Source organism: Heteronotia binoei, chromosome 14, assembly GCF_032191835.1.
Source record: "Heteronotia binoei isolate CCM8104 ecotype False Entrance Well chromosome 14, APGP_CSIRO_Hbin_v1, whole genome shotgun sequence".
Taxonomy (NCBI): domain Eukaryota; kingdom Metazoa; phylum Chordata; class Lepidosauria; order Squamata; family Gekkonidae; genus Heteronotia; species Heteronotia binoei.
This window is the reverse complement of record NC_083236.1, coordinates 29,436,906-29,464,412: the sequence shown is the minus strand read 5'-3', so window position 1 is coordinate 29,464,412 and position 27,507 is coordinate 29,436,906. Positions and strand designations below refer to the sequence as shown.

General features: G+C 44.3%; 1 protein-coding gene across 2 annotated transcripts in view; it reads right to left on the bottom strand.

The window, feature by feature from the left end:
- Positions 1–27,507, bottom strand: part of PEPD (peptidase D) — a 288,484-nt gene that overhangs the window by 177,564 nt on the left and 83,413 nt on the right. For both annotated transcript variants that reach the window (XM_060254148.1, XM_060254147.1), the window contains 2 exons: positions 20,657–20,840; positions 12,735–12,862 (listed from right to left, as the gene is read on the bottom strand). In XM_060254148.1, the coding sequence (XP_060110131.1) occupies positions 12,735–12,862; positions 20,657–20,840 (312 nt within the window). The remainder of the gene's footprint in view (positions 1–12,734; positions 12,863–20,656; positions 20,841–27,507) is intronic.

The window sequence follows — 27,507 nt, the reverse complement described above, 5'->3', positions numbered from 1 at the left end:
AGAAAAACATGGAAACATAAGCATCCCACTTGAACCAGCCTACTTAACTTTAAAGGATAGAAATTGTTCACTGTGGACAGTAGACTTGCCTGTGTAGCTTGAAGCAGTACGTTTTGCTCTTAAGCATATATTGCAACCAGTTTGCATTGATCACAATCAACAACATCACTTCCCCTGTAGAAAACAGCTAAAAACTACAGAGGGAAGATGATGGCATTACACCCTGCTGACTTCTCCCCCCCCCCCTCAAACTCTGCCCTCCCCAAGGTTCCACCTTCAAATCTTCAGGAATTTCCCAACCTGGATTTGGCAACACAACACTGAGCCCAAGACACTGTTACCAAGAAAGAGGACTATTGCTATAGTCATCTGAGAGCATCCAAAAGACAGAAGGGAGGAGACATGATCTCTTCCTCCTTGGCTTCAGAGCTTTTGGCCTCTTTCTTCACTGTCTCCACCAAGACCACTACCTTTAATCAGACTCCACTATCAAGCCAAAGGTCACAGATGCCCACTATTCCACCCATCCTTTGCTCTCACTACCCCAGAAACTACCACTTAACCCCTCAGGGGCCAAGTCTCCAGAGTTCCAAATCTCCTCAGTTTTGCTTATTTAAAACAACAGACTTCTGAACACAGCCTGTTCGACCATCCCCAGTTGGCAACCCTAGCTTAGGTGCCTGGTGGTTTATGACAAACTCGGGTTATCAATGACATATAAATGTTGGCATCAAGTTAACTATAGCTGCTTTTCTTCCCAATAGTCAGTATCCTGAACTATCGTCTTAAAGAATTGTGCCTTGTGGGAAAGAAAATCTAATTCCAAATAAGCCCTGCATCTGAATTTTTATGTTGTGGGTAACTGAAGTTATTGTTAACACCCCCTCCCCCTCATCCCTTTATTGCAAGAGAAGGGAAAGGTGGGGAGGTAGGAGGAGCCAGACACACACACAACCCCAACACAAGCTGGGCTCGTGTACTTTTTTTATTTAGCCTCAGTTGAAATGGGAACCTGAATGCAGCCAGCATCAAATTTTAATGATGCAATAAACCACCAATGACTATGGCCAAAGTATTTTGCGCACTGTTTTGAGACCAGGAAGTGTGAGAGCAAAACGCCACTACGAACTCCACACCTGCAAGCATCAGAAGACTGAATGCTCAACAGTAAGGGTAAGATTCCAGAGATATGGAATTTATTGCTCTCCTGTGTATGGGCATGCAGTTCCTAAGATAAGAGAAGCCATGTTGGATCAGGCCAATGGCCCATCCAGTCCAACACTCTGCATCACACAGTGGTCAAAAAAACCTCATGTACCATCAGGAGGTCCATCAGTGGTGCCGGGACACTAGATGCCTTCCCACTGTGGCCCCCTGAAAGAATTTTACATCCAGACTTGGGGCAAAAAATCTGGCTTATTTCCTACCAGCTTGTTCAATGCTTAGGACAAAGAAGACATTTGCACCCTCACTTAAATGATCCAGAAATAGAAGAGGCACACAGCAGGAATATAAGAGAGCACCAACCAGAGACATTTCACCTCTTTAAAAAGCAAGAAACGAAGAGAAAGGGAAAAGCTGGAAAGCTCAAGGCAACTCTTCCTTCACTCCAGGACATTCCAGCAATATTTCCCTGAAAGGCAATTAAGTTATCGTGCCATATGCGGCGCATGGACCAGCTGCCGTACAGTATGGTTTGCTTCAGAAATAACTTCAATCAATACACTGACTCCGTCTGTCAGTTATAATTAAGGTGAAGTAAATGGCAGGTACAGCATTAATTAACAAAACTGAAGCCTACAAGAGCAAAAGATTCCAGAACAGCATTGGAAACCGTCAATCAGACATTCTGAGGTAGAGACCGCTTACGTACCAGGAACTGGCACTTGGGTGAGCAGAAAAAAACAAAGAGGAGAACCGTAATCCATCCTACTGTACTCAACGGTTCCTCCTTTTGGATTCAAAGGAGTGTCAGACAATGCTAAAGCAGGAAATAAAGCAGGACAACTTCCAAACATGAACAGTGGCAGAATTTACTTTTGTACTGATTTCAATGCTTATATCTTGCTCTTTTCCCCCTCAAGGGGACCCAAAGAGTCTTACAATATCATTCTCCCCTCCGTCCATTCTTATCCTCCTAACAAACAACCCTGTAAGGGAGATTAGGCTGAGAGAGGAGAACTGACCGAGGTCCCCCAAGAAGCCCACATGGCAGAGTAGGGATTCAAACCTGGGCCTCCCAGATCCTAGTCCTCCAGCACTCCAGCCGCCCCATCACACTGGCATAGAAAAGACTGAACTGAAAAACTGATCAATAACATGCAGACTGGGATCCAATTTAGCACATTTGTTTGCCGAAACAAAAGCTTCTGATGTTATTTGTATTTGCTGGATTCATCTCTCATGGATAGAAGTTGAATTAATTTGGGGGTGGGGTGGGGATCAAGGTTCACTTAATACAGCTTAAAATTTGTATATGGAGTTTTATAGATGCCTCCTGTTATTTCCTGCTTTAGATTAAAGATAATTATTTCCTGGTTAAGCATAAACACACTAATTTCCAGGTGCTTCCAAGAAACAGTTATGGTAACTTGGGGGGAGGGGGGGAGAAGACAATTTCCAAACTGCCTAGTTTGTATGGCACTATATCCACTATATTACTTCATCTCTCAAGTTCTGCTTTGGAGATAAAAATTGCTGTCAAGTTACAGCTGACTTATGGTGACCCCACAGGGTCTTCAAGGCCAGAGACCTTTAGAGGTGGTTTGCCATTGCCTGCCTCCGCATCATGACCCTGGTATTTCTCACAGGTCTCTCAACCGAATAGCAGCCAGGGATGACCCTGCTTAGCTTTCAAGATTGGAGAAGATCAGGTTAGCCTGGGCAATCTAAGCTTTGCTTGTCATCGTTAAATAAGGACTAGGCCAAATGCTATGAAGATCAGGGCCTTTTCAGCAGTGGCACCCCAGATGTGGAATACCCTCCTCGATTGCACCTAGTGCTAGAAACGCAACAGATCAGGCAAACATTCATTTGCTCAGGCCCTTTGCTGGTTTATTATTAGCAGCTGTTGCTTGTTGTAGTTAATAGTTTGCTCCCCCTGGCTTTATACTCATTAAATGAGGTACATATGACTCTCCCCCGCTTTATCTGTTTTTCTCACGCTTTTAAAAAAATAACTAATGCTGCTTTTTTTAAGTAATGCCCATACACAATTATTATTTTTAGTAGCAGGCATAATTTTTTTAAAAATGTACGATTTCGTAATATTGATTTATATTGCAATCCGGAGAATCTTACTGCGAGGGGTGGTGAGCGGGAGGCACAGGGCCAATGTTTCTCAAATAAATACTATTCAGTTAAATGAAAATGTAGTTTCAGAAATGGAAACTTTCCCCCAGAAAGTCATTGTGGAAAATTTAGCACCCCATAGATAAAGCCCCTCCTGACTGAAACGAATCAGCAGGTGTGCAAATTCCTGAAGGATAGCAACAGATTGCATTAAGTCATCAAGCAAGGTTTTAGGGCTTACCCCCCCCCACCACCACCCCAGGTCCCGAATCCAACTTTCATTTGCTGGTGCAATTCACAACGACTGTCCCCCTTCTTTCACAGGTATTATTTCAATGATTATTTTTAGATTGCATTCATCTCTGGAAAGCCTGCTGGCTCGCAGACAGAAACGGCCCACTCAAAGAAATGTGATGCAGCTGGCGAGGCTAAGATAATTGCAATATTCATAATCAAATTTGTAATCTAGCACTGTGTCCATCTGTAAACAAGTTCTTTTTTCTTTTCTTTTTTTAAAAACCCAGATAAATGGTTTTCTAACACAACCCAGAGCATGGCAGGAGAAAGGAAATTTTAACACTCCTGCTGGCCACGAAGCAACGTTTGAACTAGCTGCTCCCTCTACATAAAATTCTACAGCAAGATGGGAAATTTTATTGCTTCTGATTACTCATAAAGGCATCAGTTAAGAGGGCGTTCAACATTTCAAAGCGTGCCTTCATCTAAAAATGAAACAAACTGTATCTACAGAAGGGAAGCCAAAATTCAGGAGATCTTTGTTCCTGACACTGCCCTTTTAAAAAGCCCCTCATAAACTATGACAAAATCTGTTGTTGAGTTTTTGCTACTGTGGCACCTCTGCTTGCCAATCTCCAGGTGGAGGTCAGAGATCTCTCGAAACTACAACAGATCTCCAGAGCACAGAGCTCAGCTGCTCTGGAGAAAATGGTTGCTTTGGAGGAGGATTTTGAGTGCCAGCATGGTGCAGGGGTTAAAAGCGGCTAACTCTAATCTGGAGAACTGAGTTTGATTCCCCCTTCCTCCTTGACATGAAGCCTGCTAGGTGACCTTGGGTCAGTCACAGCTCTCTCAGAACTCTCTCAGTCCCACCTGCCTGTGGTGGGGAAAGGAAAGGAAGGTGACTGTAAGCTGCTTTAAGACTCCTTAGGGTAGAGAAAAGCAGGGTATAAAAACCCACTCTTCTTCTTCTGGACTGTACTGCATTATATCCCATTGAGGTTCCTCTTCTCCCCGAACCCTGTCCTCTTCAAACTCCCTCTCCCCATATCTCCAGGAATTCCCAATCCCAAGTTGGCAACCGTGGTAGCACCCACCCTACAGCAGGACTCAACAAATCCCAGGCACCAGATTACCATGGCACATAGGGATTTCATTGCTGTTGCTGGTATTTTCAGATATGATTTTACCATAATTGCCACCCTCAGTTTATACAAAGTTCATTTCACATCATAATATGCTGTGCTGAATGACATAAAAAGGGACGTGCATGAAGTTCTTGTCATTGCTTGTTTATAAGTCAACTTTCTACCCTCCCATGGTAGTGGACAAATTCACTTCTTAACAGTTGATGGGAAGTGACATCATCACAACTGAATTATGAAGACCCCATGGGGTTTTCAAGGCAAGAGACGCTCAGAGATGGTTTGCCACTGCTGACTCCACATCACAACCCTGATATTCCTTTGTGGTTTCCTATCCAAGTACTTGTACCCAGGACCCAGTTTGCTGGAGGGGAGGGAGTGTAGATGATTGGGGAAGGCAATGGCAAACCACCCTGTAAAAAGTCTGCCGTGAAAACGTCGTGATGCGATGTCACCCCAGAGTCGGAAATGCTTGGTGCTTGCATAGGAGACTACCTTTATTTTACCTTTATCCAAGTACTAATCGAGGGCCAACCCTGCTTAGCTTCTAAGATCTGATGAGATCAGGCTAGCCTGGGCATCCCAGGTCAGGGATCACTTCTTAACTAGTTCCTTTCTATTCTGGTTTAATGCCAATAAAGGCAACTGAAGTGAACTATTCTGGTTCCAAATATTCCAATAAAATAGAGCTTCTTAAAGCAACGATGAAATCACAACAGGTTGGCTTAGAGTCGGAGGTAAGTTTTTTGGTTTTGTTCTACTGATGACAACTAAGGTATTTATTTGTGCAGGTGAGAAGCCTGGTGTCACAAGGAAGGTACTGTGAAAAAGGTTAGGGATTAAGTTTGATGGTAACACAAATTAGAAAAATGAAGCCATCAAAACATGAAACCCTGAAGGATGAAAAACTAATCTGGCTTCCAAATGTTACAACCAGGTCCTTAAGCCAAAGAAATTCTGTCAAGAGTTGTCCTAGAAAAGCTCTCTACTGGAGGAGAACTGGTACAGACCATGCCATTTCAACCTTCCTACCAATTGACAGGTTGCATGAACGAGGATTCAACAACGGGTGGGGTCCCAATGTAGAACTTGTGGGCATCACAGTGCCCAACCCACCAATATGTTTTCAGGTGTCTCTTGCTTCCTTCCCTGAAGCATCTCTTCCCCAAAGCAAAGACTGTCTTCTGCTCCGTTGGATCAGCAAGTGTTGTAGAAAAGTCCAGGAGGCATCACCTTTGAGTCTGCAGGGAGCAGCCATTTGGAAACAGCTGTCTTCATCCGAGAAGAACACTTAGGCAGTAACCCACACCCTGAAGTTTTTGTGCCTGTGCCTATTCCCTGTGGCAGGTTTTTTGTGGTGCTGCTCACTTCTGCTTCTCCAAATTCCAAAATGTTGGAATTCCACCACCTCCACAAAGGTTTGGGGACACCCTGATTTAGAACCACAACTGCAACTACCAAATATATAGGACACTGCTTGCCTGCTTCCATATTTCACCTTTCTTACACTAATTCTCATCTCCACAATACAGCACTCACTGCAGAGACAAAGTGACAACTGTTAGGTCAGGGGTGTCAACAGGCCTAATCTGGTCCACAGGCCTAATCCACTCTCCATAGGGCTCCTATCAGAATCACCAGCAACTGGCCATCATCTGCTTCCTTCTTCCTCACCTGCTTTCAGTCATAATTTTTAAATTTCTCCCCTGTGATGAGGTAGCCGAGCCAAGCAACCTCTCACACTTTCCCTCTTCCTTCTCTCTCTTTCCAAAGGAAGGAGGAGGGAGGAGGAGCCTCAGGCAATGGAAGAGCTTGGTTCTTTAGCTTTGCAGTGTGATCGAGAGAGCATGGGTTGCCAGGTTCTCTCAGTCACAATACAGAGCTACTGAGCCAAGCCTCTCATCCTTCTGTTGGCTGAGGCTTCTCCCCCTCCTCGTACCCAGGGGAGAGAGGGAAAGAGGAGAGTTTCCTTTATCCACTTCCCTTGATCAATCTCATGGGAGAGATATAAAGAAAGCACTTTTTAAACCAGCAACATTTTATTCAAGGTATGAGCTTTTTGCTTTGCTACAGAGAGAGAGACAGAGTTTTGTTGGCTCATTATGCCAGGAGTCTCCTGGGTGCAACTGGGTTTGCCTCCACCTGTATCACTCTTTTCATGTCTCCAGTCTTTCTCAGCAGGAAAACATGTGAACTATTTAGAAGAGGATTAAAAAGCCAGGATTAGGCTGAGAGTGTGTGTCCAGACCAAGTTTACACAGCACATTTCCTTTTATTTTTCTTTCAAATTTTCCTTTGGGGATTTTGAACTTAGACTTCCCAGATAGTAAGCTGACACTGACCACTATATATGGCTGTCTCTCTATTCTCGCACTGACACACAGGAGTCGTTATTTTTTCTAGGGAAGACAGTTTTGTAGACAGACAGCCCTCAGTCTGTGTCATGGTGCTTTCACATGTTCTTGACCAGTACATGAAGCAATTTATGTACAAGACCTCACAATGCCCAGTCATTTTATGTTTTCCTCTGGGTCTTAGGCTCAAAGTATTGACCTTGAGATTTCTGCAATGAATGTCAATAAATCAAAATTAGGTTTGCAACTTGCAGATGCACAACTGAACAGCATACTCAAGACTGCTAAAGCACAAGCAAGAGGTGTCAGTTATCAGAGACTGTTAAACAAAATATTGCTAGCATGCTAATGTTTTGAGCATGTTTTATTTTAAGTTAAAAAAAAACACTTTTAACTGTATTTGACTACACTCTTTATAAAGTTTATATCTCCGCTATCTGGCATTATATTTTATGACAAACATGGCCTGGCCCGACAAGGTCTCATTTATGTCAAATCCATCCCTCATAACAAATGACTTTGACACCTCTGTATGCTTTCCTAACTTGGACACCACACCAAACAAGACCAGCACACCCATTAAAACCAAGCCATGGCTTCCAGTTCTTGTTTGCTGGCTGACTGCAAACCTGACTTTGCTCATTTGTGTTTCTCACCAAACCAAAAAAATCAAACTTCCGAGCTTGGCATGATTTATTTACTTCATTCATGCCCTGCCTTTCTCCCCACTGAGGACCCAAAGTAGCTGAACCAAGCCCAAGTGTGTCAATTAGGAACCAGAAAGCCATGCCTGAAGTCACACCACAGTCTCTTGGGCACAGCCTCTGCTTCAATAAAAGACTCATCCAAATTGTTTTGACAGTCCCCACAACGGCCAAAAAAAAAAAGGAGGTAGTAATAAACCCACAACCAATACACCAAATGATAAATGAGAAAAGGTTGAGGACCAGATAAAATCTATTACTAAAATGATAGATAATCCTAATAAAACAATTTTGCTTTAGTAAATACACAAGATATAAGACACACAAAATATCATATAGACCAAAGTAAGGAAATAAGTAAAAAAATGTAGACCAAACTTATTTCAACTAAACGGTCTTATTCAGTTGTTTCCTTTTTAAAGGTATATTCAGGAAAGTTTTATATATAGCAAAATATCCAGAGTTTCTATGATGCATGCATACACACAATTCAGGGGCATGATCTAGCAGGGCTTCCTTCTCTCTTGCCCCCTTTGCTTATAACTACCCTTTTTCGAATACACCAAAATACTAATCTGCTATTTTAAAAAAAAAATCTGAACATCCCTCAATGGGATCATCAAGGACACCAGACGTCACTCAGAGATCCAAGACACCTGAGTCGAGTGCCACATAACCAAAGGAGCTTTGTTTTTCATCAGCACCAAGGACAGTTCCTTTCCCATATTTCCTTTTGAAGCCAGCCTCAGCAGAGTAAACAAAGCTGACTCTAATGCAAGACAAATTACATCTGACTCTCTTTTAATGCTAATTTGGATTGAAAAATGCATATCCAGGTGCGCACCACAGAAGAAGACACTGGTCCCTGTTTGCCACCAAGCAGCTCACAAATGAGTTATTAATCCACCCAAACACAGGAAGCATCCTTCAACTAAGTTGGACCTTTGATTTATCAAGGTCAGTGCCGTCTATTGTGAACAGAAAATGGGTCTCCAGGGACTCAGGTAAAGGTCTTCTACATCACCTCCGACCTCATCCTTTTAAGCAGCAACATGGGCAACTGAAGAGGGAACTTCCTGTTTGCCAAGCTGCTTCTCTATCACCAAGCCACAGGCCCATATCCCACCTGTTGCTCATCAGACAAGTTGGGCTCATGCATGAAAACAGCTGAGGAATCATGAAGACAAACAACAAAGTGCTTGTACAGTGGCTGCTGAACAGCATATTCACACTATGTGTGGTTTGCCATTGTCTACCTCTGTATTCCTTGGTCTCCCATTAGACAGGGCTCACCCAGCTCAATTTCTGCAATCTGACAAGACTGGGCTATCCAGGTCAGGACACATATTGGATAGTTTTATCGTTCTTAAAACAAAATTAATTTATATCCCCTAAAAGACCAAAAATACAGCACCTATAGTTTACAAAGGTTTCTATGAAGCATAAGGAAGTTTTGTCACATTTTCTTATTCCAGAAGAGGGCAAGAAGCCTGAAATCCAATGTTTTGTTAAATTTACCAAACCACTTGAAAACTGCTCCTAAGAGTTCTCGGATATTACGTCAATTCCAGCAACAAAGCTACCCCCCCAGGTTTTCCTGAGCCCTTCTTTTCTTCCGTGGCCATTCTGGCAGCTGTAAATAAAACTCAAAACTACCTCCATAAGTTTCACCACATATGGAAAAAGACAGAGAGCATGTTATGGAAGCTGCCATTTGCAGAATGGGACAGACAGCAAAATGCAGGTCAAATCCTTCTTGCAAATCTGCCGTTTGCCATCCCACAGCACAGGAAGGGCTACAGCTCAGATAAGACAGAAGCACGTGTCAAGGGGAAGCCAGGCTGTGCAAGCTCAAGTCTGTGGGGTTTTTTTTTTAACAGAACATTCCAAGTAAACACAAGCAAAAGAACAAATGAAAATTGCAAAGGAAGAGCAGAGCCGGAGCAGCTCTTCGACAAGAATCCTCATGCGGTGATAAAAGCCCGCCTCTGCCATATGGCCTGGCATAGCTCGCCATGTGGGAACGGCTGCAACCATCCCTTGTTCCAAAATTAGCACTTAAAGAAGAGTAATCGCTCCAATTAGAAGCCACCCAATCTGAAAGGAAGACAACACATTCAATCACAAAACAGCTCCAGGTTCTACTACAAACTGCAGAGGTCAGAACCATGCAACCGGTTAGGCACAGCATAAACATAATTATAATTCCAAGCAGGCCTGCAGCGAGGGTGGCCCCCAGGGCCCTGCCCCACCGCTTCAACACCAATGCAAGGGTCCTGGCGCCACCGCTTACCACCCCCAACTTCCAATTTTATTTTATTTCTCATGTGCTTGCCCCCACCCCACCCTCTCTTGCCAGATGCTTTTTCTAGACGACTGACTTCCAAGCTAGGAGCAGGATCTTGCTGCATATAGTCCCAGTGAAGGAGAGACCCCCTTGCCTGGAGGGCTTCTTCACAATATCCCATGCAGGTTTGCTAGAAAGGCACGTCCTGTGGTGGTGGTGGAGAAGAGTCTGGCTGCCTCAGCTTCTGCCAAGTTCTCAGGTGCTGTCTACAGCCCCTCCCACCCCAAACCACTACCCTTGCAGAGGACGCCTCTCCTGGCTCAGTCTCTTCCAACCAGGGCTTTGACAAAGAAGCACAAGCACCCGGCCCTCTGCCTGCCCCTCTTGCCCCTAAGCAATAGGGATGGACCAAGGGATGGCCAGTGGAAGGGCCTCTGCCCTGGCTTATACCACCCAGCAGCATCCCCCGCCCCAACACACAATCCCTCCAGCAGGCAGGCAGCTGCAGCTCCGCCTAAATTGCCGCAAATGGCTGTCAGTCCCCCTCAATAGTGCTCTAGCTTACTCTCTGCCAGTCTCTCTCTCCTGCTCTCCCTTCTCCACAGGTGTTTCCTTCTCTAAGTGATTGCTTGCTTTTTTGGTGAGCTCTGATGCAGGAGGGGGGGGGATTGCAGTGTCCCTAGGTGCTCAAAAGAAAGACTGCCAGGAGCCATTGTGGACTTCCCCACCAAGATTGCCGAGAATCTGGGCTGGGTGGCTTGCAAAGCCTGGCATTACGGTGGGGAGGGCTGTAAATTCCATGTGTGCATGCATATGTGTGTGCCCATGTGAGACGGACGGACGGGAGGGTGGGGAGAAGCAGGGCAGTTCCTGAACCCTCTTCATTCTCCCTTCCCAAATGCCAGCTGATTTGCTGTCGTCCCAACTTGAAAGTCCCTACTGATTAAACACTCATGAACCACTACCGCCACCCCAGGTCTCTGGTCCTGGGTAGCCGTGTTGGTCTGAAGTGTGTCCGGAATTAAACGCTGTCAGTCTTAAAGGTGCCACTGGACTCGAGCTTGGATCTCGAACTAGATTGCCGAATGAGTTGTGGACAAAAAAAACACCCGGGCCCCACTAAATGAAAAATCCTGGCTACAGTCCATTTTCCAAGCAACCAAGAATAGGTCCAAGCTCCCAAAGGGCTGAAGAGATTTGTACTACAGAAAAAAGTTGGGGGGGGGGGGGGATATGAAACAGGCAAGCTGATCTCACAGGCAACAAGAAAGAAATACCTGGGGGCCTGTTTGCTTTACTTACTCTGTTTACAACTATCTCCACAAAGTGGCTCACCTCATTCTTCTCTCCTTCGTTTTATCCTCACAACAATCCCGTGAGGCAGGTTAAGCTCAGAATGTGCGATCCTGGCAAAATTCCATAGCAGGGTGGGATTCAAACCAGATCCAAGTCTGACATTCTAACCACCAGGCCGTCTCTCTATTGTACTGCGTTTGAGGGAGCAAATCAAAGCTCTGGAGGTCACCTCACACTACTGCAAACTCACATCATTTTAAATATCCCACTTATCTGGCACAGATTTTCAGTCTTACGAGCAGCCAATGGAAACCACTGATTTTTCGACATATAAAGACTAAGGATTCCTCACCCTTTTGACTGGCAACAGAGAACCAGCACAGAATTTAAAAAGAATTCCAAAACAGGGCAAACTGAGTGTTAAATAAAAGGAGGAGCAAAGCCAGTAGATTCGAATGATCAAGGCTTTTTTTGTAGCAGGAACTCCTTTGCATATTAGGCCACACACCCCTAATGTAGCCAATCCTCCTGAGCTTACAGTAGGCCCTGTACTAAGAACCCTGTAAGCTCTTGGAGGATTGGCTCCATCTGGGGGGTATGGCCTAATATGCAAAGGAGTTCCTGCTACACTGTTAACTTTCCATTATGACCAAGACTGTCAATATGCACAGCAATAAATTTGTAAATAGGGGATAAAGGGACACAGATGATTGGATTAGTGGAGGAATGTCAAACTTGAGTTAATTTTGGACCCTGGGGTTGGTTCCTACTGGCTTTTCCATTGGTTCCAGAGAGAGGACAGACTCCTTTTGATCTCCACATGCACAAAAATAACTACAAAGGAGAAGGCTGCAGAGAGTGTGTGTGTGTGTGGGGGGGGGGGGGTAATCAAGCTGCATAATCATTTCTCCCACGTGCACCAGAGGAAAAAAAATTGTAGCCCTTAACCATCAATAGCTTTGCTCGACGGAAGGCCACGGGCCACCCTCACCCCATAAACTAAAAAAAGATTCCATATCTGTCTACACATTTTTATTCCACCCTCTTTCCAAAAGGCTTTGCATGGCACATATTGCTCTCCTTCACTCCCCTTCACGACCAGCTTGTAAAATAGGTTAGGCTGAGAGCACACAATTCATTTCAACAACACTGGGTGATTTTGGACCAGACTAGGGGATTTGAACTCTGGTCCTCCCCCACCAAATCATACTCCAGTCCTCTAACCACTACTCCACACTCACTCTCTCCCCCAGATCTTGCCTTCAAAGTTTTGTTTCTTAAGATATGGGATCAGTTTCTGACGCTGTTCACTAACATGCAGATAGAAAGTGCCAAATCAAGAACATCTTCAAACCCAAACACACTATTACACAAAGACAAAGCTTATAGACAAATTCAGAAAAACCAGAAGGCAACTTACTTCCCCATCCAAACCGCATAGCTTTCTGGAAGCCTCGGGATAAAGAGAATGGCATCTCCAGTGTCAACTTCAATTGCTCCAAAGCAGTCAGCCTCGGTCACTCCAAAGGTCCAATGAAAGTACGATTCCTAGATGAAGAAAGTAGATGGCATCTCATCTCTGTAATTATTGGCTCTTTCCAAATACCATTTTAAAAAGCAATCAAAAACCAACACAGAACATGGAACCGTTAGAAAGGAACCAAAACCAACCACAAACAGAGCTGCAGGGAGCAAACTATCCACCAGACCTAAATCTCTAAAAAGGACACAAAGCTTTCTGTAGTTTTCAGGCAGCACCATGAATCTACACACAAATTTTCCAAATAGCTGAATAGTTTCAGACCACCAACACTTCTATAGTTCAGCACCTGATCCTAAGATGGTTAGTTGGGAAATTTTTCACTTCTTTCAATGCAATGTAAGCCATTGGTAGAAGACAGAACAGTGGCTGCAATCCAGTGATACCAGGCCAGCCCTTAACACAACAGTTTACCTGAGCCAAGAAGGCAATATGAGAATCCAGGACCATTCCTTGTCCATTCTCTCTAGCACTCAGTGCTAGCTCAAATTTGCCCAAGAACATTTTTGTGCTTTCACACAAGTCAAGCAAAATGAGGATCTGCATCCTTGAGAGTGGCACATACAGATCTAGATTTAGTATCAGCCTGTTGCTTCACAATATAGAAAAGCTGGATCTATACACCGCCTTTCAGAGTCTCAGATCAGCTTACAATCTCCTTCCCTTCTTCTGCTGACGACACCCTGTGAGATATGTGGGGCTGAGAGAGCTCTGAGAGAATTGCTCTTAAGAGGAACAGCTCTGAGAGACCTGTGACTGACCCAAGGTCACCCAGCTGGCTACATGTGGAGGAGAAGTGGGGAAACACAGCTCCCCAGATTACAGTCCACCACTTTTAACACTACACCAAACTGTCATTGACCCATTACTAACATGACCTGACCTGCTCAGCATCCTGTCTAACAAAGATGCTTTTCTTTTGCCCCTCATTCCAAGGAGCTCTGAACAGCATGCATGGTTTTTCCTTCTTCATCTTACTTTCAGAACAACCCTGTAAGGTCATTGGGGCTGGCCCAAAGCTATTCACCAAAAGCAGACGTGAAACTAAGTCTCCCAGATCTCAGTATCACAAACAGACTACTATACTAAGCTGGCTCTCAGGAGAAGTCAGGCACCTGAGAGCGATCCAGGACTTTGCCTGTGTGATTTGGAAACATGAGTTGTGTTATTTTTGTGGTTTCGTGGGAGATATTCATGTGAGTAAGAAATAGCTAATTCACACATCCCCTTTCATGCCTGAAGGGAACCCATTTCTAAACCTAGGACAGGGGCCAGCAATATAGATCCTCAAGAAAGAAAATGAAATATTTCTGCTACATTAAATTGGAAGCGGGGGGGGGGGGTGAGATGCTTCCCTGAACTGGATGACTCAGACTAGTCTGTTCTTGTCAGCTCTTGGAAGCTATGCAAGATCAGCCCCAGTTAGTTCTCGGATGGGAGACCCCCAGGAAGTCCAGGGTTGCTACGCAGAGGCAGGCAATGCCAAACTACCTCAGTTCATCTCTTGCCTGGAAAACCCTGCGGAGTTGCCATATATTGGTTGCAGCTTGACAGCACTTTCTACCACCAGGTGAGATGCTGGAATAACCAGTCTACAAGGAAAATGGCAAGCAAGAAATTGTATGGGACTACAGGACTTCTTTGAGATGCTTTAAAGAAAAATGATAGCTGCCAGGAATCCAAGTGCAAATTTACGCCAATATGCTAAAACAGCTGTGCAGGGCACTCCTGTGTATTATTGTGTGTGCGCAACTTCCTAATGTGGGACTCTTAACAACCAGCATTTGGGCTGTGGAAACTTTCTGGATTCTTAGTCAACATGTCAATTACCAGTTACTTTAAACAGCCTATTTTCAGTCATGCTCTCTCACACCAGCTCCCGTCTTAGCTCTTGAATTTTGATGTGATTTTCCTCTTTAATTAGAAAAAGGCTGCAGACCCCTGGCCTAGGGCATGCTCCCAATTCTGCATGCCCCCCACCCACAAATTCAAAAGAATCCATTAGGATATGTTAAGCAGCATTTTGCCCAGATCCTCTTTGCTCCTTCTCTCTCTGAAGTCGGTCTTTCTTACCTAAGCGATGCAAATCTTTCAGTCAAGTTCAGGGCTTTGGGGTTGCCTTAGCAACCAGCAGGCCCCAGTGGGTGTCATGCATCAGCCTGAGAGCACTACTGGGGGCTCAGGATAAAGGGATTCTTTGGGTGACCAGCCCTGAACCCACCGAAAACAAGAGTTGCAGTCTAATCAAGGCTCACAGCAAGTAGCTGACCCAGAGCCACCAGAACCTAGCCCTATGGAGAAAGTGAGACACAATTGATTAAGACCAGCCCACCAGGTTCACCTCCAACCTTTGAGCACCAAAGACAGAGACTTAGAAGGGAACTACAAGCAAGGAGGCAGAGAGTAAGTCTTCTGGCCTGTCACCAGCTGCTTGCTGATGACAGCCTGGAGTACTAGAGTAGCTGGCTGCTAACAAGGGCTTGTTAGGAAGTGCCTACAAAAAACAGCTCTGATATCCTGTATGTTGTGGAAGCAACACATCACCAACCTCTTGACTCAGTGACCACAACTCTGAAATTTTGCTCTTGAAACCCCTGGACTGGTTCTTGACTCTGTCTCTGATTTCTTCCTGCATTTGTGAATGACCTTGGACTGTGTAACATTCTGAACTGGACTCTGATCTCCTAGTAACTGACCTCTGGACTGGACTCTGATGCCAGAATTCAGCTTGGACTGACCTTTATGTCAAGCATGCATATTTCTGTGTGCCATGATAGACCATGACAAAGAGCAGGACGCTTCCCCCCTTTTCTTTTACAACCTAGGGCAAGTAATAAATCCATCTGGCCCAAGGATGTTTAGGTTAGCCTTGCTGTGAACCTGTGATGTGCCTCTCCGCCAGATTCACACAGCCAGGTCTTATCTGCTCTCAGAGAAAGTGTGAGAAAGGGAGATGTTTGTAACAGCCTTCATTCCTAAGTAGTAGAAGAGATACTATGTAGTAACCTTTGAACCCGTGACTCAAATTGCATCTTTTTGTTACTCTTTGAAGCTATCCTATAAAGTATCTATGCGTGTCTGTGTACATCATTACTTCCAAGGATTCTATCCTTGGCAAAGCTATGGAGTTTCTACAATAAAGCAGCTTTTGATTAAATAACAAAAGACTGATTATTGAGAAATCTCGATGCTTGACATTTTGGAAGTAATCCAGTTTTGTCACGACAGCAAACTTTCAGGGCACTTCGGATATGTTAAAACCCTGCACTTAGTGAATAGACAATTTTGGTGGCCGTTCATGAAGAAAGATATTTCAAACTATGTTGCCTCTTGCCCAATATGCATAATGGCCAAGAGAAGGGGAGGAACCCCCCCCCCGGGACTATTACAGCCTTTGGAAATGGCCAAGAGACCATGGACAGTGGTCTCAATGGATTTTATTGTAAAGCTGCCTCCTTTGCAGGGAAAAACCATAATCCTAGTAGTAGTGGACACCTTCTCTAAGCAAGCTCACTTTATTCCATGCACACAAATCCCCACGGCTAAGAAATTGGAGCAATTATTTTTCCAACATGTGGTGAAGTTACACTCGTTCCTGGATAAGTTAATTAGTGACTCAGCTAACACCCATCTGACAGTGGGCCTCAACACCCATCACCTGCTCCTCCTGAAGTTGTGGCAGGGGGGGACACTGGTACCTCCTAGGTAAGGTGACAAGGTGTTGTAATTGACAAGGCTGACCACAGTGTCTTGTACAATTTCCTTTTTTATTATCCTTCAGTGATGTTCTTATCCTAATTATTACTTTAAAAAAGCAAAACACACTTCCCTTTGGAGAAATCAGCCTCAGTCAAGAGCTGCCAAGGGGCTATGGCAACCACAATGTTGGGGCTTCACCCTGAAAGGCACCAATTTCAGGCAAAAGGACTGGCTCTTCCTTCCACAGCTTCACAAAAGGGGCTGTGGAATACCTCTACTTGGTACGCAAGAAGGTCCCCGGTTCAATCCCCAGCATTTCCAGTTGAAGGATTTGGTGGAAGTGGATGTGAAAGGCTCTGCCTGACATCTTGGGAGAGCTGCTGCCAGTCTGAGAAGACAATGCTGACACTGATGGGTCGGATGCAGTAAAAGGCAGCTTCATCTGTGTTCACTGGTGAGTGAAGCAGTTTATGGAGTTATGGGCCTGCAAAAAAGCAGCTGCATGGGCTCTGCGTTATGCATCCTTGTATTAGAATTAAGAGTATGAACAGGAATTATTCATTGCTCCTCTGTGAGAATGATGACTACCTTTCTGTGCAATTTTTTTTAAAAGATGCAATCTTTAAGAACAGCATGGCTGAACTTTCAGTTCTCACTGTTCAGAGAGAAACCCCTGGAGAAAAATCCTGCCAGCAGTTCCTATACAAAAAGTCAACAGTTGACAAAGTTGTGGGTTTCTGATTTTCTCCACCGGCGGTAGCACGTTTGGCATTCTATTTGTAGCTTAAAAGGACCATCACAGTGCTTGACACATTTTACATACATTTATTTATTTCCCACTTTTCTCCCCACTTGAGACTCAAAGCAGCTTAAAACATCATTCCTCTCTCCTCCATTTCCTCTCAACATCATTCCTCTCTCCTCTCATTTCCTGCAGACCCCCATGGTGAGTCAGAAGCCTTGCGGGGGGGGGGGTGTCTGTGCTGTGACCAGAGACACTACAGGTAGGTCACGTGGAGAGTTTGTGATGGGCCCAAGGTCACATAGCAAGCACATAGCAAGCACATAGCAAGCACATTTCCAAGGTAAAAGTGGGGATTTCAGCCTGAGTTTCCCAGGATGCTAGCCCAATATTCGATCCACTGCGCCATGCCAGCTCTGAGCAGGCTGATTAATATCTGAGACTCTGTCTGCAACCTCAAAAGCATACCTAACCACTGCACACTCCAAGGAAAACGTTTAAACCAGGCAGACAATTAAGTTGAATGACTTTTGCCCATTTTGAGCCTCACCCAGCTGTCTCCACCAGTGCTGAAACAGGCACACCCTTGAACACATCCACCGATAATAAGGCTCGGAGGAACACTGAAATACAAACCTCATCATTGTTCCTAAGAAGCAGAGTTTCATCTCTTGTGCTTCTACCCGCCCCTGCCATATTGCAAAGGACAAAATCAAATAGATGGTTGAGAATTTTCTAATCGGTCCTCTTATTAGAGTTTTTAAAAGGGGTTGCCATGGAAAGTTTGAAAAGGGGTTCAAAGGGATCAGTGCTGTAGGTCTGGTGGTGGTGGGGAGACCTGTTATGTTCTGTGAGAAATTGGAACATATTTGAATGAAGGATTTTTTCCAGGCTCCCCAGGCTTGTCTTGAGGGGCGGAGACCAGGAGCCAGCCAAGAGAAATTCCCCCAGGGGAATAGATGTCTGCCAAAGCCTCTCTGTGGACATGGATATACCAGGTTGGAGTGCCTGCAGTTCTCCCTCAAGGGGGGGGGGGGGAAGGGGAGGGCAAAGTGCTGCTGCAGGAATGAAAGAACATGGAATGATACAAAGGTTCTGTGGGACGGAATTCTGAATTGATTAGTGTAGTTACAACTAAAATAATTACCGTCTTATGTTACAACAAAGGCCACAGAAGAACTGAGCACATGCGGCATTTGTCAATGCAATTTTTCAGGGGGCGGGGGGTTAGCAAGAAGCCTGATGAAACTCCACATAGGTTCAGGAAATCTAATTACTGGTGTTATGCAGAGATCATAGGAAAAACCGAAGATTTTACCTCAGCTGGAATCACACAGATCAACATAAAGCCCACTTCGAAATAAGGGCCTGCAGACCCCATGGTGAGACAGAAGCCTTGTGGGGGGGGGGGTATCTGTGCTGTGACCAGAGACACTACAGGGCAGTCCTGCACAAGCTCTTTTCCACCAACCTAGCCTTAGAAAGAGTTGGAAGGTAGATGGTCACCAGCTACAGAAGAAGCATGAATTGCCCGGAACAGGAAATGGGGTGTGGAGAGGGCAGTTCCAGGAACCCCCAAAAGTTAACAGAGCAGCATACGCATCAGGAGAGGTTCCACGTCATCCAAAATAAATGCCAAAATAGATAGAGCTATGTAAAAGTTTCTATTAGAACCTCCCAATTTGAGCTAGAACAGTGTCACCTTACAGACAAATAAGATATCCACAGTATAAGCTTTCAAGAGTCAGAACTCCCTTTGTCAGATATCTGGAAAAGGCAGCTTTGACTCTTTAAAGGTTATAGCCTGGGGATCTTGTTGGCCTCTGGATTAAAATCTTGCTCTTCTACTGCAGACCAACACAGTTATCCACCTGAAACTAGAACAGGGTGAAAGCTTATAAGTTCTCCTGAACTCTTTGTATGTCTGGATTGTTGAAGGGGAAAGGGAAAATGATGTCCTGGGCCATGATCTCAAAGGCCTTATCTAGGTTGCGTTTGATGAGAGCTAGGGCCTTCTTGGTGGCAGCACCAGAATTGTGGAATGCTCTCCCAGAGGCCATAAGGCCCTGCGGGATCTTTCTGCTTTCCGCAGGGCCTGTAAGACCAAATTGTTTCAACAGGTCTTCGATATTTAACCGAGAGAAAGCTGCCACCTGACATCATATAGAGTACTTGGTGATCACAGTCTGAAAAGAAGAACCCGCCTATATTGTACATCGTAGCAATACAGCACCATTAAATGGTTTTTTTAAAATTTAAAATTGTAATTATGTTTTATTGGTTTTTAACTTGTGAAAATGAATGTTGTGAGCCGCCCTGAATCCGCTTGCAGAGAGGGTGGGATAGAAATTTAATGTAATAAATAAATAAATAAGCCTCCAGGGTAGAATGCTGAGCTTGTATCCAGACTTAAAATGGTGGCCGTGTCAGGTGGTACACTCTTGGCCTTCTGGGAAGAAACAGCAGCCAAAAGGCTGGAAGCATTCCATTAGAAATACAGATGCCAGCAGCTGATCCAATAGGCTCTCTAGCAGCAAACCCTGGGTCCTTAAAAGACTAAAAGCCGAGGAAGAACACTGGATTAATTCTGGAAAGTTTATCGGATGCACAAGGTAATGGAAGAAGCTATCTTATGCTGGGTGAGACAACAATAAGCAGTCTTTTCCATAGTTCTCTTCCTCCATAATAAATTTATTTACATTTTAAAAAATTTAAAATATTCAAATCCTGCTTTTCTCCCTGTCAACAGGACTCATTCTATCAGCTAATCCGGTGGTGGAAAGTGCCATCAAAGCACAGTCAATTTACAGCAATCCCACTAGGTTTTCAAGGCAAGAGATGTTCAGCATCTATGCCAGCATCTATGTAGCAACCCTGGACCTCTTCAGTGGTCTCCCATCAAGGACTAACCAAGGATGACCCTGCTTAACCTCCAAAATCTGATGAGATCAGGCTAGTCCGGGTCATCCAGGACGAAGCATCAGGTAATTTATACCAATAATGACCCAAACTTGTTTTTAAAGGAGTTGCCGTGATACTACTACAGTGTATAAGCTGCAGATAAAAGACCAATGGTCAACGCCAATTCAGCTTTTGGAAACTTTATGGTCTGGTTATGCTGTAACTGTGGTTTTCAAAAGCATCTTGATAGCACATTTAAAAATGCAGCGTGCTGCCATGACCGCTGCCTTGATTAAAAGTGTGTTCACACTTAGTTCAACAAAATGTTTTCTGGATCATAGAGCTGGTGGAAACTAGTCAGCCGGCAATAAAAAGGGTGATATTTGAACCAGCTGTTGACTCTTGCCTGTCATAAGACTTGTAGAAAAGATAAACGGGATGGCTGTCGTCTCTGTCTCACCTGGCGGAAAAGAACCCCGGTATCAGTGCAGTATCTGTTGGTCTGCTCTCCACCCTGCAGGAGGACGATGGACTTCCGTGGCACATCGCTCTTTGCTCTCAAGCGATCGCACAGACGGGTTCTATTCAAGGCAAAAAGTGCTGCTGGTACTTTCAAGGTTTCATTCCCCAGCCAAAAAACGGGTCTAGAAGAGAGGTTGGGAGGGGAAAGGGACAAATTAGTATTTTCATTCGAAGTAACAGATTTCTGAACAACATATCTTAGAAATCCAACATATTCCTTTCCAAATCCAGGTGGGCAGCCATGTAAGTCTGAAGCAATAGAACAAAGTTGGAGTCCAGTGGCACCTTTAAGACCAACAAAGTTTTATTCAAAGTGTGAGCTTCTGTGTGCCAAGCACAATTCCTCAGGCAGAATGAAATTGAAACTACATACAGAAGGTAAGTAGTAAATTAGCATACAGAATGAGGATGTTTAACAGATTAAAAGAATAATAAGTTTAGTTATATGGCTATCACCTGTTAGGGTTCAACTGGGAGAGAAGGTGAAAACACAAGGATATAAACATGTCACACATCAGTCTCCAATTGTGACATTTATATTGTTGTGATGTTGTTCCCCCCCCACACACAGCGTATATCTCTATACGCAAGATATGTATATTCCTTTCCAGTCACTTCAACTTAGCATAGGGTGTTGAAAGCAAAACGCGGGGGGGGGGGGGGGCGGAGACTTGGTAAAAAATGCCACATAGATCAGAACTTATCAATATTCCATACAAAAGATGTAAACTGTGTAAAACAGCATTCTCAGGTGGGAAATTTTATAAAGGACTGTATTACAAGGCAATTGTTGAGGAGATGTTTCAGGGAAGAGAACAGCTTTATGGACTTTTGAAGAAAATGAAGATGAAGATATTGGATTTATATCCTGTCCTATACTCTGAATTTCAGTCTCAGAGTGGTCACAATCTCCTTTACCTTCCCACACACACACACACACCAGACACCCTGTAAGGTAGGTGGGGCTGAGAGAGCTCTTACAGCACCTGCCCTTTCAAGAACAACTCCTGTGAGAGCTATGGCTGGCCCAAGGCCATTCCAGCAGCTCCAAGTGGAGGAGTGGGGAATCAAACCCAGTTTTCCCAGATAAGAGTATGCGCACTTAACCACGACATCAAACTGGCTCTTTTCTACTGTATGGTATGCTGTGGCTATGCACTTTACTTGTTCTCAGTACACTGTATTTCTAGTTATGCAATACCATTTACTGTTTACTTAATATGTTGTGTTTAATACTGATATGCTGTCCAGATTTCTACCTTATTAAAAGATTTCTGCAATCTACTTATTGTTATACAGCTCATCCTACTGACTGCGTTGACTTACACTGAGTAATCTGCCTTGAGTCTCAGTGAAAAAGGCAGGCTGTGATAAACAGATTTTTTTAAAAAAAGTAAAGAGTCAAGAGTTCTGAGTTCCATCAAACACCCACAGACAGAGATTTCAAAGCAAGGGGGAGATGTCTCCAAAGGAAGACACAACAGTGCATCTAGTGCTCCACAAATCCTTTTCGGTAAATACTCTCGCAAGAACTCCATGCCACATGTCTGTTTGCAAAAGCTCTCTGCCCAAGTATAACTGGCAGAGACTGGCTGTACTGGAGTTAGCAGCGGCTTGCTCTCCTGGACCCAACTTTGGGAAAAAGGTCCAGAGTGAAGAGATGAAACTCAGCTGGGAAGGAGCAGTGGACACCACAGAAGTCAAGCAACCTGCACCAGCTTCAGGAGGTAACAGCAACTTTGTCCTCAGCAACATTATCATGTCATATTTGTCACTGGAATGCCAGAAGGGGGAGGACTGGCCATGTGACTTCCTGGGAACCTTTCTGATAGCCTGCTGTCCTGTAAGAGCTCAATACTAATAAGACCTCAGTCAAATACCTGTAAGCAAACCAGTCTGGTGTAGTGGTTAAGTGTGTGGACTCTTATCTAGGAGAATTGGGTTTGATTCCCCACTCCTCCACTTATGGCTGCTGGAATGGCCTTGAGTTAGCCATAGCTATCGCAGGTGTTGTCCTTGAAAGGACAGCTGCTGTGAGAGCCCGCTCAGTCCCACCCACCTCACAGGGTGTCTGTTGAGGGGGAATAAGATATAGGAGATTGTAAGCCTCTCTGACTCTGATTCAGAGAGAAGGGTGGGATATAAATCTGCAGTCTTCTTATTATTATTGAGTAGGAACGCAGTTCTGGCTGGCTTGGCATCAGGAGGTGTGGCTTAATATGCAAATGAGTTCCTGTTGGACTTTTTCTACAACAAAAGCCCTGCCTGTAAGTATGTTAGGATAGCGAGAGACAGAATGATGTAGTAGTTACTGACATCAGAATTCTAGGTAGTTTGTTTGACCATGGGTGTGGTGGTTAGAGTTTCTAGCTAGGACCTGGGAAAACTAGGTTCAAATCCCTACCCTGCCATGGAAGCTTGCTGGGTGACTTTGGACCAGCCATTCTCTCAATCCAGCCTCCCTGACAGGGTGGCAGTGAGGATAAGGCAGAGGAGAGAACGATGCTTATCAAATATCTGACGCTCATGTCCCCACTGAGGAAAAAAAGGTATAAACCTCTAAAAAAACAAATATAACCTTTTTTGTATAAATTATTTATCTCTTTTTAAAAATTATTGATTTATTCTGCTTTTGCTAGCCACCAAGAGGGTTGTGAAACTCTGTGGATCTACAGACACAAGTCGCTCAACCTGGCAGATGGAAAGCTGAATAGAGGCCCAGGAATGTTCCCCTGAAGTCAAGGAACTCTCCCCAGTTTTTGCTGCTGCCGCACTTCCATCAAGCCTAACAGTAGCCAGCTGTAGCAATAACCACATGACAGTCTCACTTTCAATTAATTCAGTAGAACTTCTCCCCAAAAAACATGAGGTCTCAGTCACCAAAGGCCAATATGTACCAAACCACGAGCCAAGCTACACTGGCGATGCCTTCAGCTGCACTCCGTTGCTACGCTCAACTGTTGCTAAAATGAAGAAAATACATACATCAATTCGCATTAACCTGAGTGCGCTCGGTGCGATGTTCCCTCATGTATTAATTATTATACCGCTTTCTTGGCGAGCCGTAAGCCTGAAAGCTAACCTTTGCTTTTATAGGTGCAGAGAGCAAACTTCAGTGAGGCTTTGGTGTCAGAAGTTCAACCCAGAGCACAAAAGAACTGATAATCTGTAGAACTTTGATACCATTTTATGAAGCTAAAGATCAAACTGCTTAGATATGCAACAGTTTCAGGTCACCCACTTTTTTTCTTTAACGAAAACAAAAAAACAGAGGCCATATTTTACCAGGGTAGCAAAACAAACCAAGACACAGGCAAGATAATTACCTAAGTTACTCAAATTCACTTCTTTCCCTTTTCACTTTTTTGTCTCGTTGGGTGGGGCCATAGCTCAGGGGCCGAAAAAAAGTGTTTTTATTTATTTAAAACATTTTATGCTACCTTTTCAACCAACAAAGGGGCCCCAAGGTGGCCAACAATCGTAACTACATTAAAACACAAATCAAATATTTTAAAACACCTGACAGCATAAACTAGGAGGACAGGTCAAAGAGAGTTAGTGAAGGAACACCAAATGAAACCAAAAAGCCTTCCCCCACTGGTAAAAGAAACAACCAAGGGATACAGAGTTTGGTTTTGACAACTTAGAAGGCCCTTTCTCTGGTTGCCTAATCTCAGATGGTGGAGGCAGCTATAACAGGGACTTGGAAGTTGACTGACTTTTGCTGATGGGCAGATTCTTCAAGGACACCCTTAAAATAGGCTGTCTCAGACATTTAAAGCCAAAAATTTCAACACATAACTGTGCCGAGGTGGTCATACACCTATCCACACCCTGTGCCATACAGCAGTTACAGGTTTGAATGCTGCCTGGTACCAAGGAAAAACCCTCTCCATGCCCCGCCCTGACCATACAACCAATGGTGAGGCAAACTCCTTTCATCAACAGATGCCTCCAAGCTTTCTCTCATCATATATCTCGGGTGGCCAACGGTAGCTCTCCAGATGTTTTTTGCCTACAACTCCCATCAGCCCCATTGGCCATGCTGGCTGGGGCTGATGGGAGCTGTAGGCAAAAAACATCTGGAGAGCTACTGTTGGCCACTCCTGACATATCTTAATTTTATACGACATTCAGAGCACCAGGCTCTGCTTCCCAGAGTGTCCCAGGGTGCTGTTCATGATACTGCATCATAGGGGCAGCTTCTGGGACAAATTCCTAGGAAGAACTTTAGCAGGAAAACCCCCACCGTAGGCAACTGATGGTTGGTTCAGTGACAGATGAGGCCTCGGGCAGTATCAGGAAAACAGCTTTCTCTTTATTGAAATAACATGTGCATGGAAAAGGCCCATGTGGCTCATGCCAGAAGGTATGGGTCTGACCCCGAATACAGAAAGAACACAAGGTTTTATATTTCTTAAAGTGATACATCAGCAAAATCAAGCAAACTGGAAATACGTCAAGACACAGGTGGGACACAAGTGGGCCTTTTCGGTACTTTCCATACATGGCAGCGTTATTTGCAGTCATAAGGCAAGCTAAACTGCAGCTTTCCAGTTTAGTAAACAACTTTCTTTGGGATTTTACAGGAATCATCTCCCGTGGTGCAATTACATATAGTCATGTTTCATCAAGCTGCATGTTGTAACATCAGTTTGCTAGCTAGCTGACCATAGTCTCATTTCCCCGGGCCCTTCAGGATTTTCCAAGAAGGCCAGCTTTTCGCAACACAAACAGACATATTTCACATCACTTGAAGTGCCTTTTACACTGCCCTTCGAGCAATCTTATTTGCTCCTCTTTGGCCCAACCAGTTCTCTTTCATCTATCAACAGCCAATTTTATTATGATCCTTAATTAACACCTGCCACAGAACCATAGAGAAGAGAAAGAGGAGCATCGCATAATGTCCACTTCCAGCTCCCATTCTGGATAGCAAGACCAGGCTATAGATATGAAGGGTCACTAATCCTCTATCTTTACAGGGCAGTTGCTCTAACACCCTCTCCTCTATTTCTCCGGCATCATCATTGCATTTCCAACCATAGGGTGGCCAGGGAGATGCCATTCCCACAAGGGATGATTTCAATCCATAAGAAATACTCACAAATTCTGCCCTGGCCACCCTAGATGGGTAGAAAGGTGGCATAGAAATGCTGTAAATAAAACTCCTTCCTGTGGTTTCATGAAGACACCTGCCTAGTTTCAGAAGACAAGCATGGAACCCACACCCATGCACACGCCCACCACAGACTCAGTAAAGACAGCAATCAGAGGCTCATACTTTTCAAGCACATGGTAAGCAGCGGAGACTGCCATTTTGTGCACATTTACCCAGAAATAAGCCACAGTGAATGCAAGAGGACTTACTTTTGAGGATCATTGCATACAATTATGCTGTTAGTAGCTGAGCTATGAGCACACATGAACACAGGAAGTGGCCTTCCCTATACTAAGCGAAACTTCTAGACTACCCAGGTCAGTACTGTGACTATCTACTCTGAATGCCAGTAGCTCTCCAGGGACTCAGGAAGAAACCTCCTCCATCACTGACTATCTTATATTTTTAAACAGAGATACCACAGGTTAAGCTTTGGACTTTCTGCATGCCAAGCAGGGGGGCTCCACCACTGAGTCATGACTCCTCTGTCACAAGCTCATTAAGTGTTCTTAACCAAGCTGGTCTCTCAGCCTGAATTCCCCTGTTCGCAACACGGGCACAATACAGGCCCATTTCACAGGGTAATTGGGAAGATAAATGGGAACTGCAGTGGACAACCCCTCAACTGCTGGTATATTCATTCTAGATGTTTTATTTTTTATTTTCCTTCATCTCAGGAAAGTAAGTGGCATTCACACCACAGCAACTTCTGTCTTCTCCCTAATGTGACTGCAAAGGAATTAAGCCAGGGAAATATTTGTCCTGACGTCCAAGGTAGGAATGGGACTATAAAACATGATAATTTCTTCTTGTAAAAGTTCACACCATGAGGTCTCTAGGGCACAGCAGGAGCCAGCAAACTGTTTTTCCAGAAGTCTATTCATCCCACCCACCCACCCCATGCTTTGTTGAGAGCTTCGTAAATCCCACAGTGTGAAACTCCAAAGACTTTTCTGCCATCTTGTTATTTTCCAGCTTGTTTGTAAGAGCAAAGAGCATTGAGGTCACGATTTTGATGATATACACTAAGAATCTAAGTTCTGTCAGGGCACTACTCAAATCCCCTTAATCAAAAGTAGAAAGGACTTTGCCTAGATAAGGAAGAACATCTTTCCTCCAGATAACAGTAGGAGATTTTAAAACTTTCGACAACAGTTAAGTATTGCTATGGCACAAAGATTGCTCACAGCACAAAGGAAAAAAATGGCATTTCTAATGGAACTTCAAATGTCTGTAAGTCACTCTGAGGATCTATTTGCAGTAGAAAGGCAACTAATATGTGCATTAAATATATAAAAATAGACCACAGAAGCAAAAAATATTGTTTACATGGAATTTTTCAGGTGCTACAGATCAGAAGCCACATAATTACATGCCTGTTTCCAAAGTGCATCTAATATCTGATGCTTCTGTTGTTTAAACCAAGGTTGTTGGGGGTTTTTTTAACCAGGCTTTGGATGCCTGTTAATTGTTCCCTATTTCACTCTTCCACTCCCCATCCTCCTTCCCAGCAGTTACTCCATAGTTAGACTGGAGTAAACTCGGCACAGGACTGCACTGTAGAAAGTTTCCCCGTCCCAATCTTTCAACTGCATGGCACTGTCCTTCCCAGCCAACTTCCTTCCCTC